The sequence below is a fragment of the Geotrypetes seraphini genome, chromosome 1 (genome assembly GCF_902459505.1).
Source record: "Geotrypetes seraphini chromosome 1, aGeoSer1.1, whole genome shotgun sequence".
Taxonomy (NCBI): domain Eukaryota; kingdom Metazoa; phylum Chordata; class Amphibia; order Gymnophiona; family Dermophiidae; genus Geotrypetes; species Geotrypetes seraphini.
Window position 1 is genome coordinate 526903014 of NC_047084.1, and position 18518 is coordinate 526921531.

An 18518-nucleotide genomic window follows, 5' to 3' on the forward strand; every position below is an offset into this window, starting at 1 on the left:
ACTTCCGTGTCGCAGGGCCTGGAAGTAATGTCAGAGGGAAAGCCAACATCTGTGCAAGCAGCAGGCTGGAGAAGCTGCTTGCCCTGGTGAAGATTTAAAGAGGTATGGGGAGTGATGAAAAGTGTTTTAAAAAAGTTTTAAAAACTTGCAAAACTGTGGCTTTGCCTAGCAGTGTCTGTTACCAGCAAAAACACAAATTTAAACTATGTCAAAGAGAGAAGTCTCTAAAATATTTTCTTCAAGATTACAGCGGGGGATGTGCAAATAAGAGTATGTTTGCTTTGATGAGGGTCATTGTATAGAAGTGTGCTAAGGAGGTCACAACACATAAGTGCATACATTGCAATATATGAGGGCAATATATGCATGCAAGGGCCTTTTTAAAAATTGCCTCCCCCATAAGGTTACACCTGCTCCTGCTCTGATGTATATATGAGTGTGCCAATAAGAATCACTGAACACACAAATTAATTGCCAATTCTGCCTCATTGCTACTGAATGCTTACTTATATACACATATACCCCTGGAGAATTTTATAAGTACCTACTTAGTCATATAAAATGCTGTACTATATACTCATGTTTTTAAAGAAAATTGTATCCCACATCATCACATAGATCTTCAAATATTGTGTCTTTCACCCCTGGGCTGTTGGCAAATACTGCATAAAGTCAAAAGGTAAAGACATATTCATGTTCCTTTTATGCTGGTCAAGCTTCTATAAGACTGGCAAAATCACACTCATAAAGATATTGTTTATTTAGGACATGCTATACCATATGTAGTACTACAGCATAGTTCTAGAACAGGGGTCTCAAAGTCCCTCCTCGAGGGCCGGAATCCAGTCGGGTTTTCCCCAATGAATATGCATTGAAAGCAGTGCATGCACATAGATCTCATGCATATTTATTGGGAAAATCCTGAAAACCCGACTGGATTGCGGCCCTCAAGGAGGGACTTTGAGACCCCTGCTCTAGAACAAACAGAACTTGTTTTCCATAACTGGTTTTCTTTCTTCAACCCCTGCCTTTCATATTGAGAAGCTCATCGAATATGACATAACAGGAGTCCAAATTACAGGATTTAGTTCACACCTATTTTTTTAGTAGTAGCTCAGGGTTTTACATCTAAGTATTTGCTGTCCCCAGAAGGCTTATGATTTAAGGGGTCTTTTTACTAAGATGCACTAATAGATTTAGCATGCTGCTAATGAATTAGTATGTGCCCACAATCACAAGGAGCCACAGTGGGATTTGAACTGGGCTTCTACAATCATCAGCCTGGTGCTCTGACCGTTAAATTACTCCTCCTTTCACTTCTTTTTTTATGGTGCCCTGGAGGCGAAAGGTTTTCCTGAGACCCCACCGTGATGCATCAAGCATGCTGGTTTCTTCAACCTCTGGTTCTAGGGGATGAATAAAAGCTAACTTAACTAGCAGATGACAAGGACAGGGAACTCTTGCTATATGTGCTTAGGAGTTAGATTCTTCATATACAACAATATTTTCTTTAGCATATATAGTAGACTCTCAGTTAACCAGTACCCATGGGGATTGATATATGCCGGATAAAGGTAGTTTCTGGTTATTTGAGAATTACTATAAAAATAGGCCTAACTAATACTATACCCCATACTATGCCATACCATAAACTGCTTCAGACAAACTACCGGACATGTGGTAGGCAAAGCATGTGCGTACTCAGGTGTAGCATGCCAAATTTACACTTAAATTTCTACCAGAAATTGATTTTATTTTCATTTCTTTTTAAAGTATTACAGTATTTCTTAGATTTTTGTTTTTTTTTTGGTTGCTTGAGAGTTCTGGTTACTTACGTTCCAGTTAACAGAGAGTCTACTGTAGAAAGTTGTACCACAATTTTCTAGACCACATGTAACGTTATTTGGTTTATGTGGGATGAAACTGATGCTTTCTGACTTTGAACATAGGACCATAAGACATGCCATGCTGGGTCCATACCAAAGGTTTATAAAGCCAGCATCCTATTCTCTGAAAGTGGTCAATCTGGATTATTAGGGGCTCCTTTTACTAAGCCGCGCTAGCAGGGTTAACGTGTGTGACTTTTCATCACGCGCTAACCCCCGCGCTGGCCAAAAACTACCGCCTGCTCAAGAGGAGGTGATAGCGGCTAGCGCGGCTTAGTAAAAGGACCCCTAGGTATTATGCAGCTAGTAGATCCATTCTGTGCAGCTCACCCCCTGAATGAGTGGTGGTTTTCCCGTCTATTTGGCTACTAATAGTTTATAGATCTTTTTTCTAGGAACATTTTGGGTGTTATTGACTTTTTTGTGTATTTCAATCCCTTTCTTTGTGTTGGACTTGTCTCTTCAATATATTTTCCACAATGCCACCAAGATCCTTTCCCTCAGTGATGATATGCAATACAAAACTCAGCACAATGGAGGCATGGAGCAGTAGGCTGGGGTAGAGCAATGGGTTGAGAATAAGGGAAGCCAGAATCAAATCCTACTGCTACTCTAACCGATCTTGGGCAAATCACTTAGAAGGCCTTTTATTAAGCTACATAAATTCAGCCTTTTTCTATTATCTTTTTCTGGCTGTGCACTGTTAGCATTAGCATGTGGCTATTTCAAAAAATAAATGCAGGAGCGCTTACCGTTTCCCATTTAAGAGACACTACGGACTCCTGCTCTATGGACTTGCTAATTAGTTAGTATAGCGGTAATGTCAGCACACAAGCTGATTAGTGTATCCATGCCCATTCTCCATCCCTGACATGCCTCCTCCAAAATACAAAAAAAATTACTAAGTGCTTACCTTGTGCAACTGGCAAAATTAATGCAGAACACTTTAGAACCTCCTATGTTAGGTCATTTTCCTGCATTGGGGTCTTAGGGCCCTTTTACTAAGCTGCAATAAACACTAATACATGCTTACCACACCTTAAAATGGCCTACTTTAGGGCACACTAGGACATCCCATGGTAAGGTCTGTGTGTGTGCTACCCATGAACTAAAAAATAAAATGTACTTTTAGCATTGGGGCCGGGTTTATGGTGAACAGTGGGTGCGGCTATGCTAATTGGTTAGCTTGTGAGCATTGCTGTACACAAAATGATTAGCACAGGGCATGTATGTGAGCCCGTAGGGGAAAATTTTGTAAAGAGGCACCTAAAATTAGGTGCCTAAGGTTAGTTCCTAACTTAACCTTCTTTTATCAAGCGGCGCTACCAAGCAGCCCGAGCTAAATGCTGAGCCGCCCATTCAAATCCTATGGGCAGCTTGGCATTAAGTTTGCACTGCTCGGCAGTGCAGCTTGATAAAAGGGGGGTTAATTAGTAAATTGGCTTCAATTATGAGCATTAGCAAACTCATAACTGAAAAAAATAAAAATGAATTGAACAATAGGCGATGACGCCAAACTATGCAACATTGTAGGCAAAAGCTCATCGGTCGTTAGCACAATGCCCGACAAAATGCCTGACAGTATGACGCATGACCTACTCCTGCTTGAACATTGGTCAAAGACTAGGCAACTAAGATTCAATGCCCAAAACTGCAAGGTCATGCACATTGGTGGCAAAAATCCATGCAGGACTTACACCCTAAATGACGAGATCCTAGCAAGGTCTGTAGCAGAACGTGACTTGGGCGTGATCATTAGCGAAGACATGAAGACTGCCAATCAAGTGGAGAAAGCTTCCTCCAAGGCTAGGCAAATCATGGGTTGTATCCGTAGAAGTTTCATCAGCCGTAAGCCCCAGGTTATTATGCCATTGTACAGATCTATGGTGAGACCCCATCTGGAATACTGTGTGCTATTCTGGAGGCCGCATTATCAAAAGGATGTGCGGAGAGTTGAGTCGGTTCAGCGAATGGCCACCAGAATGGTTTCAGGTCTCAAGGATCTCCCGTATGAGGAACGGCTGGATAAGTTGCAGCTATACTCACTCGAAGAACGCAGAGAGAGGGGAGACATGATCAAGACGTTCAAATATGTCACGGGCCATATCGAGGTAGAAGAAGATCTATTTTTCCTTAAAGGATCTTCGGCAACTAGAGGGCATCCATGGAAAATCAAGGGTGAGAAATTTCATGGCGATACCAAAAAATATTTCTTCACCGAAAGGGTGGTTGATCGCTGGAATAGTCTACCACAACAGGTAATTGAGGCCAGCAGCGTGTCAGATTTTAAGAAAAGATGGGATTGGCATGTCGGATCTCTTCAGGGAGGTAGATAGGAGGTGGGTCTTGGTGTGGGCAGACTGGATGGGCCGTGGCCCTTTTCTGCCGTCATTTCTATGTTTCTATGTAGGCGCAATTCTACAAAAGGTTGCGCCTAGAGGTGCCTAACACCAAAGTAAGCATGTTTAGGGGCGGATAAGGACTTAGGCGCTGCTAGATGCAATTCTCTGAAGGACTTAGGTGCTATAATGTAGGCCTTTAAAACCCTGGTCTACATTGCAGGCACCTAAGTTTTAAGTTAGCAGCGATTCTGTAATGGGCGCCTAAGTGTGATTGACATACGACAGGCAGCTATCTTTTTAGATGCCATTTACAGAATTTTCCCCTTACTATCTAAACAATAGGTGCTGGTAAGTGCTCATGCGCTAATGGCCACGTATTAATGGGAAAATTAGCGCATGGTCATTATTGCAGAAATGTAAAAATCAGTCATTTACTGGTAGCACTAAAAGTGGCCCCAGTGTGTGGAAAAGATTCACATTGGGCCAAGTGTAGGCCACTTTTTAGCACTGCTTAGTAAAAGGGCCCATTAATCCTCTAGTACGGGGTAGAGAACTCCGGTCCGCGAGAGCCGTATTTCAGTCGGGTTTTCAGGATTTCCCCAATGAATATGCATGAGATCTATTTGCATGCACTGCTTTCAATGCATATTCATTGTGGAAATCCTGAAAACCCGACTGGAATATGGCTCTTGAGGACCGGAGTGCCCTACCCCTGCTCTAGTACCTTATGTACAAAATTTAGGGATCCTTTTACTAAGCTGCAGTAAAAAAAAAAAATGGCTTTAGTATGCCCTTGTGCAGGTTTTTCCTGATTGCTAAGGCCATTTTTACTGCAGCTGTAAAAATGTCCTTTTTCTATTTTTTTTTTTTTTTTGTATTAACAGCCATGCACAAATGTTGCCATTAGTGTGCAACCATTAAAAAACATTAGTGTGTGTTCACTTACCACTGATCCATTTTGTAGGTGATAAGGGCTTACACACAACTCCTATGTAGTTGTGCAAATTGATTAGCACAAGAAAGCCCACTCTCTGCCTCCAGATATGCTACCTCAAAAAATTTTAAAATATTTTTTAGCACATGGTTAGTGCACACACATGTGGCACTTACTGCAGGATGCCATTTTATGCTGGGCTTGGCACATGTTGAAACCTAATGCAGCTTAGTAAACTTGCCCCTTAGACTGTACGCCATACTATACCTGAATGCAGTTCACCTGAGCTACTGGCAAAAAAGGCAAATCTCATCCCATTGTATAGCACATTAAGGGGGTAATTCATCAATGAATTCATAAATGGGCCACCTATGCTATTTTAGCACAGGGGCCCATTTATGCAATGAGACAACTTGTGGTAAAACAACCAGTTTTAACAGTAGCAAGCGTTAATTGCCCCCCCCCACCTAAATATTATCTGCTATTTTGATGTCCACTTCTTCAATCTGATAAGGCCTTCAGAACTTGCTTGGGCTTTAACTACTTTGAGTATTTTGTCTTATTTGCAAATTTGATCAATGCACTCTCTTTTTCTTCTCTTTCCTACATCAATGCTATAGTACCAGTCCTAACTCAGCATATTTCTTTTCTTCCATTGGAAAAACTGAATGTAAGTCCCATTTTTTTCCTGCTATTTTTTTAACCAGTTGTCCATCTATATTGCCTGATTTACCTTTATCCATGCGCTTACGGTACTTCTGAATGCCCTTGCTCACATTTTTAACCAAAAACTGAAATGTAGATTTTTAAAGGCAACAAAGCCTTCCTGGTGCATGGGGACACAGGACATATTTTGATACGGATACAGAACAACATGGAATGCACAATTTAAAATGCAACAGGGAGTTAAATCACACTCAGTCTACTATCATCGACACATACCATGCATAGTTATGCAGTTGATCCTCAATCAATGTAATAGAAGAGAGATTGCTGCAAAACGTTTTAGCCCCCTGGAGAAGAATAACATGCATGAGAAATAGGTGAGCACATGCAACAAGTCACTGCATGCAGCGGTTCATGAAATCAGGCATGTGGTCAGTGGTTACAGCATTCTGGTGCATTTTAGTTTGGTGGTGGATGAGCAAAGGTAGGAAGCAAAACATGTCACTTCATGCTAACATAACCTAAGATTCATTTGAGAATGACACAGGCCTTCTAGTAACTGTGAGGCAATGATTTCAATGGATAGAGATAGAATATGCAAATATGGCAGTCTGGCCTAGTGGTTAGAGCCACAGCCTCAGCACCCTGAGGTTGTGGATTCAACCCCCACGCTGCTCCTTGTGACCCCGGGCAAGTCACTCAATTCTCCATTGCCCCCAGGTACATTAGATAGATTGTGAACCCACCAGGACAGATAGGGAAAATGATTGAGCTGATTGTAAACCACGTATATAACCTTAATAGATGGTATATAAATACCTAATAAAATATGTACATTCATCTCATGAAGAGGTAGCCAGTGACAAGGTAGAATCTCCCCCCTTCTGCTTTCTCCCTCTCTTTTTCTCTTCCAATGCCCAATACCATCCCTTTTCCCCCTTATCTATCTTTTGCCTTCTTCTCATCCTTTTCTTTGTCACAGTGGCGATTATTAATGAAACTTGCCTCTCTCACTGGCAGCAGAAGTTCCATTTTGTTAGCATGGCCTAAGCTCTTGCCAGCAGTAAAAAGTCTGTGGCAGCTGCATCTGATACTTCACCAGTTGGGCGTCATCTCTCCTGCACTAAAGCTTAGCTCCACTTTCACAAGAAATATTTCTGCACATAGAAAGTGGACTTACCACAGCTTTGGTAAATGGAAGGTTATAATTGGATAAAAATAACTCTCCTCCACAGGAGCCTTTTCTCCTGATTTCTCCCCTCTTCAGCTCTACAAGTGGAGGGTAATTCTATATCAGGGTGCCCATTATAAAGTAGGCACTGGTTATGGTGTCTATTTTAAGCGTATTCTATGAAGTAGATATCTGTTTTTCTTTATAAAATACAGTACTAGCTTAAATGGACAAAATACATGTACATTATGGCACAATCATTTACATCAGTTCTATATTCCTTTGCCTAGATATTAAATCAATTAAATATGGTCAAGAAATCTCTCAAATGGTTTCCTATATTAGGATCACCAAAATATAATCAAATCAATACATAACTTATCATAACAATATGTTCTTCATAATCATTCATGACAAGAGACCCTCAGAAGCCGTTCCACGCATAGGACAAACTATCACCTATGGCAAGAGCTTTCCCTTGATGCAATGTCGGCAGTCGTTGAAACTTGACAATAGTTAACATCGCAGTAGCTTTGAAATATCATCAGAATTATTAAGATAAGTGTTGTGAACATGGACATGAATATTTTTGGTTATGAATTTTTGAACATTTGGAGTAACAAGATTATTTATATGTCAAAAGGAGTTCATGACATGTTATAAAACCAATGAGGAATCTAGCAGTGGAAATAACCATAGGTGATAGTTTGACCTATGTGTGGACTTGCTTCTGAGGGTCCTTTTGTCATGAATGATTATGAAGAACAACACTGGTATCGCTATGATAATTTATATATTGGTTTGATTATATTTTGGTGTGTCTAGATATTAGCATATGTGCATGTACATGATAGAATTCTGTATTCTATGCATATACATATGGATTCCAGCCAAATTCCATCCATGCATATCCCAGCAGCAACGTACAAGTCATTAAATTCTATAACAGTGCACCTTTACATAGATACCTACTTTACTGTATAGAATACTAGTGCAACAGGTAAAATATGTGTGTATAATTTAGACACCTACCTAAGTGCACCTGCCTAAATGCTGGAGATATGCATGTAACTTATAGTAATTTACAGTATAAGTCATATGCATACGTAGATGTCTCGCCCATATTCTGCTTATATGTATATCCATTTATCAAATAAGTGCTATGTAGGATATGTGCATATTTATAGAATCGATCTTAGGCAGAATGGTGGCATTTATGTCCATCTGTCCATACAAACACACATTTATGTCATTATTTTAATCAATTATGTGCATAACTATTGTGCAATGTTTAGTGCCCACTTTATAGAATTACCCTTCTAATGACTCAGACAACATTCACTAGTGTGGCTCCAACAACTGAAAGAGAAAGAATCTGAGCAGCTTTGAAGAGAGTTAGTTCTCCTTTGAGAGAGTCAGGGATGAATATTTTAGTGGTGCAATTCCACTGCTCTATATCAACATGAGCCACCACTGGACTTTCTTACCAACATTTTCTTCCACTATGAAATATTTGCTCTTTAAAATCTTTTCTTGTTCTCCTTTGTACTCTTATCACTGAACGCACACCAAAACCATCCATACACCTTGCTAGGTTATGGTTCTGCCTTTATGTTTCTGAGGTTTTGGTGTGAGTGACAGGTAAGGGTAGCTTAATGCACAGTGTTATTGGTATTGGTATTTTGGGCTTAGACATTTTATTGTGGTCTTTACATCTGCTACTTGGATCTCCTCATACATTTAGGTTACTATGTTGGCATTTGTTTCCAATAAAAAGAGTGATAGAAGTGCATGGAGTTAAGGAGTAGTCTAGAGGTTGGAGCAATGGGACTGAGAATCCAGAAGCTAGGAATCAAATCCCACTTCTTGCAAGGATACTCTCTGTATCCGCTGACAATTTAAACTCTCATTATCTAACCCTCATTAAGGCGAGCTAATGCAAACCCCATTATTTTCAATGGGGCCTATTTATTAAGGTGTGGTTTTGTTTTGTACCCAACATGTGTTAACTGTCAAAGATAAGATGTATTAGGTGCAAAATCTCTGGGAAAGAAAGCCATACTATGAACAAAGAGAAATGAAAGCTAACATAGGCTAACAGTGAGTCCAATAATGTGGACTAGGGTTAGCTATATCTCTAGAGACCTTGGGCTAGATTCACTAAGCAAACCGATCGTGTACCGATCGGTTTGCAACCCTTTTGCAACCCGATTTTACTCTGGCCCGATTCATTTACCTCTCTGCCAATCCAATTCTGATCCGCGCATGCAAATGAGGGGAACGGCATGCAAAGTAGGCAGGGACACAATTTACAAAACAAATTTCGCGATCCAACTGGGCTGGCCGATCAACCCAAGAAGCGACTTCTGGGGACCAGTTGTAAACGTCTTTTCCGACTCTCCAGCTCCATTGCCGCCCTGTTCTCTGCACACCCTGCTCTCTGCTGCCCCGAATCTCTCCTGCCTGCCGCCCCAAATCTGTCCTGCCTGCCGCCCTGAATAGCCGACCTGCTCTCTCCAGAATCGCTGCCCTGATCTTCCCCGAATCTCTCCTGCCTGCTCTGCCCCAAATCTCTCCTGCCTGCCGCACCGAATCGCCGCCCTGCTCTTCCCCACACTGTGAGCCCGTGGTTTTAACCCGTGGGTTTAAAGTGGGTTAAAACCACAGGCTTGCTGGGCTACAAAAAGTAAAGTAAAAGTAAAAAAATAAATAAAGTTGTGGCTCAGACGGTCTGCGCATGTGTCGGGATTGCACATTAGCGATCCGTGTCGGCATTCCTCCGATCAACCCCATTTGAATATTGCCGGTTTGTGAATCCATCGAACCTGCCCGGATCGGACACGGATCGGTCACGATTGGGCAGGCTAGTGAATCTAGCCCTTTGTGTTATCTGTCACATTAGCAGTTAATGCACAGTAACACCCCATACACAGGGCAGGATTAATTTGTCGAGGGCCCCTAGGCACACAAGTACACTGGGCCCCCTGCCCTGCCCCACCCCACCATGCGCCTAGGCAGAAACAGAGGGAAGCTTTGGGCAAGCAGCACTACTTGCAAAATTACAGTTCCCGTTGCCTTTCTTAACCGCGTTGCTTGCTTGTCTTACTTTCTGTTGATGGGGGGCTGGGGGGGCGTTGCTGATCGGGGGGGGGGGCCCGCGTTGCTGATCGGGGGGGAAGCCCGCGTTGCCGATTGGGGGGGAGCCCTTGTTGTCGATCGATGCAGGAGGGGCCCATCGCTGTTTGGAAAAAACAATGCTGATGCCCTCCTTCATCGGGCCCCCTGACCATTTCGGGCCCTAGGCACGTGCCTACTGGGCCTATTGGTTAATCCTGCCCTGCCCATACATTAACTGTAAGTTGCCGTCCCTGTCTATTCATACTACCCCGTGTTAGGTGTTAAAATCAGTAATTAGTGCAAATGTCATAGTAAATACCTATCATCTCCCCCCTTCTACTAAGCTATGATAGAAGTTTCTATCATGACCCAGAGTGCTACATGCTCCAACGCTGCTCTGACATCCCTAGAATTCCTATGAGCGTCGGAGCAGCGTGAGAGCATTTAGTGCTCCAGCAGCGGTGGAAACCTCTACCACGGCTTAGTAATAGGGACCTAAGCATATAACTTTCATTAATCCACACCTGTTAATGTGCAATGACATGGGTTAAAACCTGAAAACAGCTTACTAAATGATACCAGTATGAATACTGTGGCGGAATTTGTAGCTTCTTTGGGCTTAGTTTTGGAAAGGTAAGCAAATTTTAATTTAAAAATGTACCAATAATGCATAGAGGAGGAGAGTTGTGAAATGGTTACTGCATAAAGTTTAAATTATAAATTATTTCTACCTGTCTCCCCCTACTCCTGAATTATTTTAATGTATTTTGAAAGCAGTTCTTGCATGACTTGTCCCCCTTGTATTCTGAATCCACTGAATGTTTTAATTTTTATGCAAATAACTTCTTTCTAAAAAACAAAGGGCTCCTTTTACTATGGTGCGCTAGCGTTTTTAGAAAATAAGCACGTGCTAGCCGATAAATTACCGCCTGCTTAAAAGGAGGCGGAAGCGGCTAGCGTGCGGGGCATTTTAGCGTGCGCTAAGTGCGTGCTAAAACCGCTAGCGCGCCTTTGTAAAAGGAGCCCAAAGTGTCATGCTACTAGAAGTTGGCTCCTATACAGATCTCTGCTTAGACTCTGGTATATTAAATATCTGGCACAGTATAGGATGGTTCCTACTGTTGCTCTGGGAATACAGCCCATACTGCAAAAGGGCATAATTTTGCCCATGTATCATTCACCCATTCAGGAGTGGTAAAATAAAAACAATTTTGTATTCCACAAAGAAACACTACTCACAGAGGGAGTAATAGGGGTTATGTCTTATTTTCTTCCAATAATTACAATTGCCATTGAGTTTATTTTCTTGTATTACAATAAGTCTCTCAATGGAAATATCAAGCCTATAACCTTGAAATGCAAGTCTCCTTTATGACTTGGGACAATATTTTGCTCTATTTATTTTCCTTACACAGTTTTTAGCTTTTCTGTTTCTGCAGAAAAAAACTAGCTGAGGGTAATCACATTTTTTTTTTTTTTTTTTACTATGATGACAAGCACCAATCACCGACATTAAGTATTATTTGGTTGGAATATCAATTTCCTTATTTTTCCACGAAAGAGAGAAGCAAAACAGAAAACAAAACCCACAAATCTTGAGTTTCATCAGTGAGATTAGCTCTTGGAACAAGCACAGCTGTACTTAGCTTCATAAATAGATCAAATGTGGAATGAAAATAATGAAGGGGGTTTTGTACTCGGGACCATGGCCTAGTTTTTTTGCGCTAACTCAGAGGAATAGTTTAAAGTCTGCATATTGTACTAGCAACAAATGTGATATACAAGGCTACTACAATGAAAGGAAAGCAAAAAGACACTGTTCCTTCACCTCCCAATTATTTTTGGTTAGCTTTTGAATAACACTCACTGCCTTATTCTTTGCTTTCACCGTGGTCACTGGGTTTGCCTTGGGATCTTCAGCTTTCCTTCCTAGAGAGGTAAAAGGTAGTGTGGATGTCTTGCTTACATTATTTGTTTGACAGTTATTGTTGCTGTTCTGATTACCACTCAAAGACTCCATAATAGATCGAAAAGTGCCGAATGGTCTTTTAAGCTGTTCCCCTGCGTCTCCACTGTTTGGCTGAACTTGCTGCATAGATTTACTACTAACATCTTTGTTCTTTTCTTGGCTTAGTTCAGGCTCAGCCTGTTCCACCTGCACCACAGGTTCCTCAAAGGTGACTCGAAGCTTTAAGTTCTGAGAAGTCCTGCGCTTTGATGATGGGGACTTAAGGGCACTCTTGGGGCTTGTAGCAGCTTTTTGAGCTGTGGCATTCTCAGCAGTAGATTGAGAAGCATCCCCAGCAATTTGGCTTTGAGACACACTGCCTGCTTGGTACTGGGCTTCGAAGTCTGGGTCACTGCTCTCTGAAGTAGGGGATGAGCTATGACCATCTACTGATTTTGAAGCCCTAGTGCCAAAATGGAAGCGACGCCCTGCAGCTGCTAATGTGTGTTTCTTAATCATCAGCTGCAAACTTTCAGTGCTTTCCATGCTTTCTACAATTGGTTGTGGCCTGGGTTTCTCAGCTTTCCTGGTGGGAGTGTTCTTCTGATCCTCAGAATTGTTAGAATCTGTGTCAGACTCGCTAAGGGATCTTTGCATGAGTTGCCTCAACCGGACCAGTTTGAGCTCTCTTTTCTCAGGAGGCATCCTCTTCCCACTCCGAGAAGATACCTGCCCTTCCTGGAACTCCAGTGTCAACTTCTGTGTGCAAACATTCTCGGAAATCTCCTTTCCCAGCAGTTGGCGTAAGATTTTGTCCGAGTCCTCATCTTTTGCTTTGGGCCGCAGTTGACCAGGGGTTCCAGCACTGCCAAGGGCTGGGATTCCATCCTGGGTGCTGCCTGATTTGCTATTCAGCAAAGATGTGTCATCTGGATCACACAATTTCTGCTGATGTCCACCAGAACCCGGTGACAAAGGAGAGCTAAAGGCACAGAAACAATATAAGATATGAATAGTAAGCTTTCAAAGCATTTTATATTTGGCAAGAGCAAGTCACTTAAGTATCTAAACTAAGAGAACCTGCCATATCTAAACAGAATATAAAGGATATGACCATATTTCAGTAGCTCATACCTTCTCCTAGCAGATACAGTGAATGTCTGATATATATTATCTTCTCTGCTCTCATGCGCTGCTTAATTCAATAATAGCCAGATGGGAAAAATAATGAAAGATTAGGCCCTTACCTCTGCTAATCTTCTTTCTTGTAAATCCAGATTCTGTTCCTGGACAAGTGGGTTGTGAACCTATTCTCGCCAGATAGGCTTATAATGAGTCATAAATATTCAGGCCCTGATTCTCCAAAGTGCGTCCCGATTTTAGGCAGCTGTAGGCGTCCTACAACTGTCTAATCAGCCAATCGGGATGCACGTTTTTTAAAAAAATGCTCCCCAGGCAGGCCGCCTATATTGAAGGCACCTCCGGGAGCCTAGGGAGGCCCGCAAGACGCCTAAGCTTGCCTAAGGGCCTTAGGCGGGCCTTAAGCGAACCTAGGCGGCCCTACGCGTCTCCCTAGTAGAGGAAGAGACGCTTAAAATGTAGGCCAGCAAAATGCTGGTCTACATTGTAAGTAGATGCGGCCGCTATACTTATGGCAGCAAGGGATCTCCATGCTGCAATAAGTATAGCGGCCACGGTCACGGCCGCCTGTCCCATCGCCGACAGGAGGTGCTCAATCCTCCTGCCGGAACCCCCCTCCCCCCCAAACTGGTAATTGGCAGGAGGATGCCCAATCCTCCTGCCGGAAAGCCCGACGACCCCTCCCTCCCCCAACTAACCTTTACATGTTGGTCGGCTGGACGGGTCTTGCTGCCGTCCAGCCCGCCTCGTGGAAATGAGACGGGCCCGCCCCTTCCCCGCTAAATCTAAGGCCTGATTGGCCCAGGCTCTAGAAGCCTGGACCAATCAGGCCTTAGGCATAGCGGGTCCGCCCATCCCCACTAATCCTAAGGCCTGATTGGCCCAGTTTCCTAATCAGCAAGAAACACCATATGTGGCAGAGAATCCTAGTGTGTCAGGCTAGCCTCATGGATTTTCAGGAACAATCAGCACACGTTTCACAAACACTTTTAACATCAACAAAGTATTCTCTTTATTGGTTTGCCTCACCCTTAATACAATAATATCACTGTGACTGTCTTCAGCCAGGCAGTACTGAGTATTCTGTTTCCTTCAGCTTTCCTTCTGCTTCAGGAGGCAGCCTTCAGTTTCCCCAGGCTTCTGCCCTAACTCACGTCTAGGAAAACTGGAAGTTCCCTTCTCTCTCTCTCTCTTTCTCGTTCAGGGAGCTCTTCCTTTGGGATCTCTGTCAAATGAATTCAGCATGGGGCAAAAGTATTCCCCTCTGTCTAAGTCACACCCCTCTGACTCAGCACTGCTGCAAACTCCAGGCATTCTGGGACATGTAATTTTCTCTTAATTGTCTAATGCCCTCTGCTGACCGTAGCCTAACTGCAGTTTTAGAGAAGTAAAGCCCCTAAATTTGTCAAAAGGACACTGAGATATTGGACATTGAGATACAGCATTTTTATAAAGAGAGAATAATTATGATGTAACAGATGCATTAACAAACTGGGATTTTTCACACATGCAGTTATTATTAATAACTTATGTTTCAGGCAGACTTCCTGGGTCACCAGGCTGCACAGTGGTATAAATTATTATCTGGCTATTTAAATAAGAAACCAAAAACTGGACTTAGAGATATTTGGAGCATTGAGATTAAGCATCAAATTAGTGTGTCTCAATGGCCACGTATTTTGTCCTAGAGGATGAAGTGTACAATGTCTGCATCTATGAGGCAAACATGGTTTTTCCTGTTGCATAGAGCACTCTGGACCCCTGTTCGTTTACAAAAATTGGATTGCTCTAAGTCTAATAGATGTTGGCATTGTCATCTTGAAGCTGGAACTTTAGATCATTTATTGTTTTATTGTCCATTCATTAAGGCTTTTTGGGAGTCTATTTGGGATCAAATAAATTGTTTGTTAGAGAACCATGTAGCATTGTCATATGACACAATTTTTTTTGGCATGACTGAGAGCTAAATGCCAAATATCTGCTAATAATAACAAGCTTTTATTGATATTAACAGGAGTTGCCATCCAACAAATAACACATAATTGGAAGGACTGTAGAAGACTGAATTATTGTTTTTGGTGGTCTTCAGTTTGTCATGTGTATAAAATGGAAAGAGCGCTGGCTGTTCAAAAAGGTTATTATAATAAATTTAAGGATGTGTGGGGACCTTTATTAAATTATAGTAATGAATAAGTTACACTTTTCCCAATCTTAATACACATGTGGATTTGGGGGGGAGGATTTCCTGTTTTTCCATTAAGAATATATAGATGATTGTCGTAAGATATTATTTTCATGTGGTATATATTAGTTGTATATGAATTTGGGAGAGGGGTGGGGGTTAAATCTTCTTGGTGTATGATATTGAAAATTTTTCAAGTGATGTATTATATTTGGTTGATATTTACTGTACACTTGATGTAAGTTTAAAAATGAATAAAGAAATTTAAAAAAAAAATAACTTATGTTGCCAGTGAGCAGCTTTTGTTGCTAAAGTTACTAAACAAGGATTAAGGTATTTCACTGTCTTTACCTACTCAGTGTTCCCTCATTGACCAAGATACATAGGAGTTTTTGAGTTTGGTTTGATTTTGTTGTTATTCCTACTGGAATTTTTTTAATCCTAGTTTTTCACATAGGTCTTAGATTGTAATTTTAGGTCTATTTGCCTTACCATTTATTGTAATTATTTATGCTTGAGCCAGATTTTCAACTGGCATGGCTAATGGAATAAAGTTAGGAATTATGTGCTTACACCACTGCTTAACTTATTTCATATTCAGCACAGCTATCTGCATAATTAGTTGTGCTAAATATGCGAGGGTGAATCAAAAATTATAGGCAAGTGTTAAACTATGCAATAACCATAATGGAGCTAGCAAAATGAAACATATGTACTCGTACATTGCCTGTTGGATAGTTTGTCCACACACAGTGAGTGCAGTGCTCGGCCTTTAGTCACGTGGCAGCCATAAGGTCAGAAATATGGACGCTCTATTGCAAGATTGCACCATTGACGAATAACTTACAATAGTGCACTTTCTTTGGGCAGAAGGAGTGAAACCTGTGGGAATTCACCATCGAATATTGACTCATTATGGACATAGCACAGGCAAACAGTGAAAATTACTGTGCATTGCTGTAAAATGAACTTAAACCTGCAATTCACAGCAAAAGAGGAATGTTGTCCAAAATAGTCTGCTGCACCATGACAGTGCACGTCCTCATACAGCAGCAGCGACAGGACAGTGCACAAGCTTGGATTTGAATGTCTTCCACATCCTCCTTACAGCCTGGATCTAGCGCCTAGCGATTATTACATCTTCGATTCACTGAAGGAGACGCTGTGAGTTTACAGATTCACCTCTGATGATGAAGTAAAGGAAGCTGTGCTCACCTGGCTTCAGGAGCAGATGGAAAACTTCTCTGTGGGAATTCAGAAGCTAATTGAACGATACAACAAATGCGTCATCTTGCATAGGGACAATGTGAAAAAGTGATATGTTCAATTGCTCACAGTTACTTCTATTAAAGCCATTAAATGTATTTTGCCTTTACTTTTTTGATTTACCCTTATACATGCTGATTGGTGACAACACTGGCACTAACCAGATAGTGGTTTTTTTGTTTTTTTTTTATAATTCTTTATTCATTTTAAAACTTTCATCAAGTGTACAAAAATTGCAACACAATAACATAGATTTAACCACTTGTACATCTTATCATTATAACTTATAGTTGTAAATATAACCCTCCCTCTCCCATCCTGAAATCCTTTTAGTAATTTTTATTTTACATGTAATAGAAACCCTCCCCCCACCCCACCCTTATCTTACATATTAAATATAGAAATATTAGGAAAATGGCATCAATCATGACAAAAGGACGTTAATGGTTCCCAAATTTTAATGAAGTTTTTATAATTTCCATTTTGCACCAGATAGTGGTTTTAATGAGCTGCTCCTCCCCTGACCTAACCTCTTTTTATCCAAATAATGTCTGGCCATTTAGCAACTGAAGTAGTCAGATGCTATCAGGATACATTTTTAAAATATTCAGATGGAGAATTATACACCGAGCATTGATGACCAATGAATAGAACTTCCTTTGAATACTGGCCCCTTTGAATATTGACTTTTTTAGAGGTATTTTCTGAGTTTTTGTTATTGTCATATTTAAATCTCTTAACTTACCTATTTAATGAAGGGACTGTATTTCGCTTAGAATAAAATTTATTTTTTTACATGTGCTGGGAGAGCATAAATGAATAAGTGTAATCTATTCACATGCAGCACATCCAGAGAATCAGAGAGAACATATTAACATAGTAACATAATAGATGACGGCAGATAAAGACCCGAATGGTCCATCCAGTCTGCCCAACCTGATTCAATTTAAATTTTTCTTCTTAGCTATTTCTGGGCAAGAATCCAAAGCTCTATCCGGTACTGTGCTTGGGTTCCAACTGCCAAAATCTCCGTTAAAACCTACTCCATCCTATTTAAACCCTCCCAGCCATTGAAGCCCTCTCCAGCCCATCCTCCCCCAAATGGCCTTATACAGACACAGACCGTGCAAGTCTGCCCAGTACTTAATATTATTTTCTGATTCTAGATCCTCTGTGTTCATCCCATGCTTCTTTGAACTCAGTCACCATTTTCCTCTCCACCACCTCTCTCGGGAGCGCATTCCAGGCATCCACCTGTAAAGTAGAATTTCCTAACATTGCTCTTGAATCTACCACCCTTCAACTTCAAATTATGTCCTCTGGTTTTACAATTTTCCTTTCTCTGGAAAAGATTTTGTTCTACGTTAATACCCTTCAAGTATTTGAACATCTGAATCATATCTCCCCTGACCCTCCTTTCTTCTAGGGTATACATATTCAGGGCTTCCAGTCTCTCCTCATACGTTTTCTGGCACAAGCCTCCTATCATTTTTGTTGCCCTCCTCTGGACTGCTTCAAGTCTTCTTACATCCTTCGCTAGATATGGTCTCCAAAACTGAACACAATACTCCAAGTGGAGCCTTACCAATGACCTGCACAGGGGCATCAACACTTTCTTCCTTCTACTGGCTACGCTTCTCTTTATACAGCCCAGCATCCTTCTGGCAGCAGTCACTGCCTTGTCACACTGTTTTTTTTGTCTTTAGATCTTCGGACACTATTACCCCAAGGTCCCTCTCCCCGTCCGTGCATATCAGCTTCTCACCTCCCAGCATATACGGTTCCTTCCGATTATTAATCCCCAAATGCATTACTCTGCATTTCTTTGCATTGAATTTTAGTTGCCAGGCATTAGACCATTCCTCT

The 18518-nt window shown here is 41.5% G+C and overlaps 1 protein-coding gene across 6 annotated transcripts in view; it reads right to left on the reverse strand.

Moving 5' to 3' along the window:
• SNCAIP (synuclein alpha interacting protein) overlaps window positions 1–18518 on the reverse strand; it is a 230953-nt gene that overhangs the window by 5535 nt on the left and 206900 nt on the right. For 5 of the 6 annotated variants that reach the window (XM_033929012.1, XM_033929013.1, XM_033929014.1 and 2 more), the window contains 2 exons: window positions 11984–13046; window positions 6105–6175 (listed from right to left, as the gene is read on the reverse strand). In XM_033929012.1, coding sequence (XP_033784903.1) covers window positions 6105–6175; window positions 11984–13046 — 1134 coding nt within the window. The remainder of the gene's footprint in view (window positions 1–6104; window positions 6176–11983; window positions 13047–18518) is intronic. The other variant, XM_033929018.1, reaches the window with a different exon arrangement.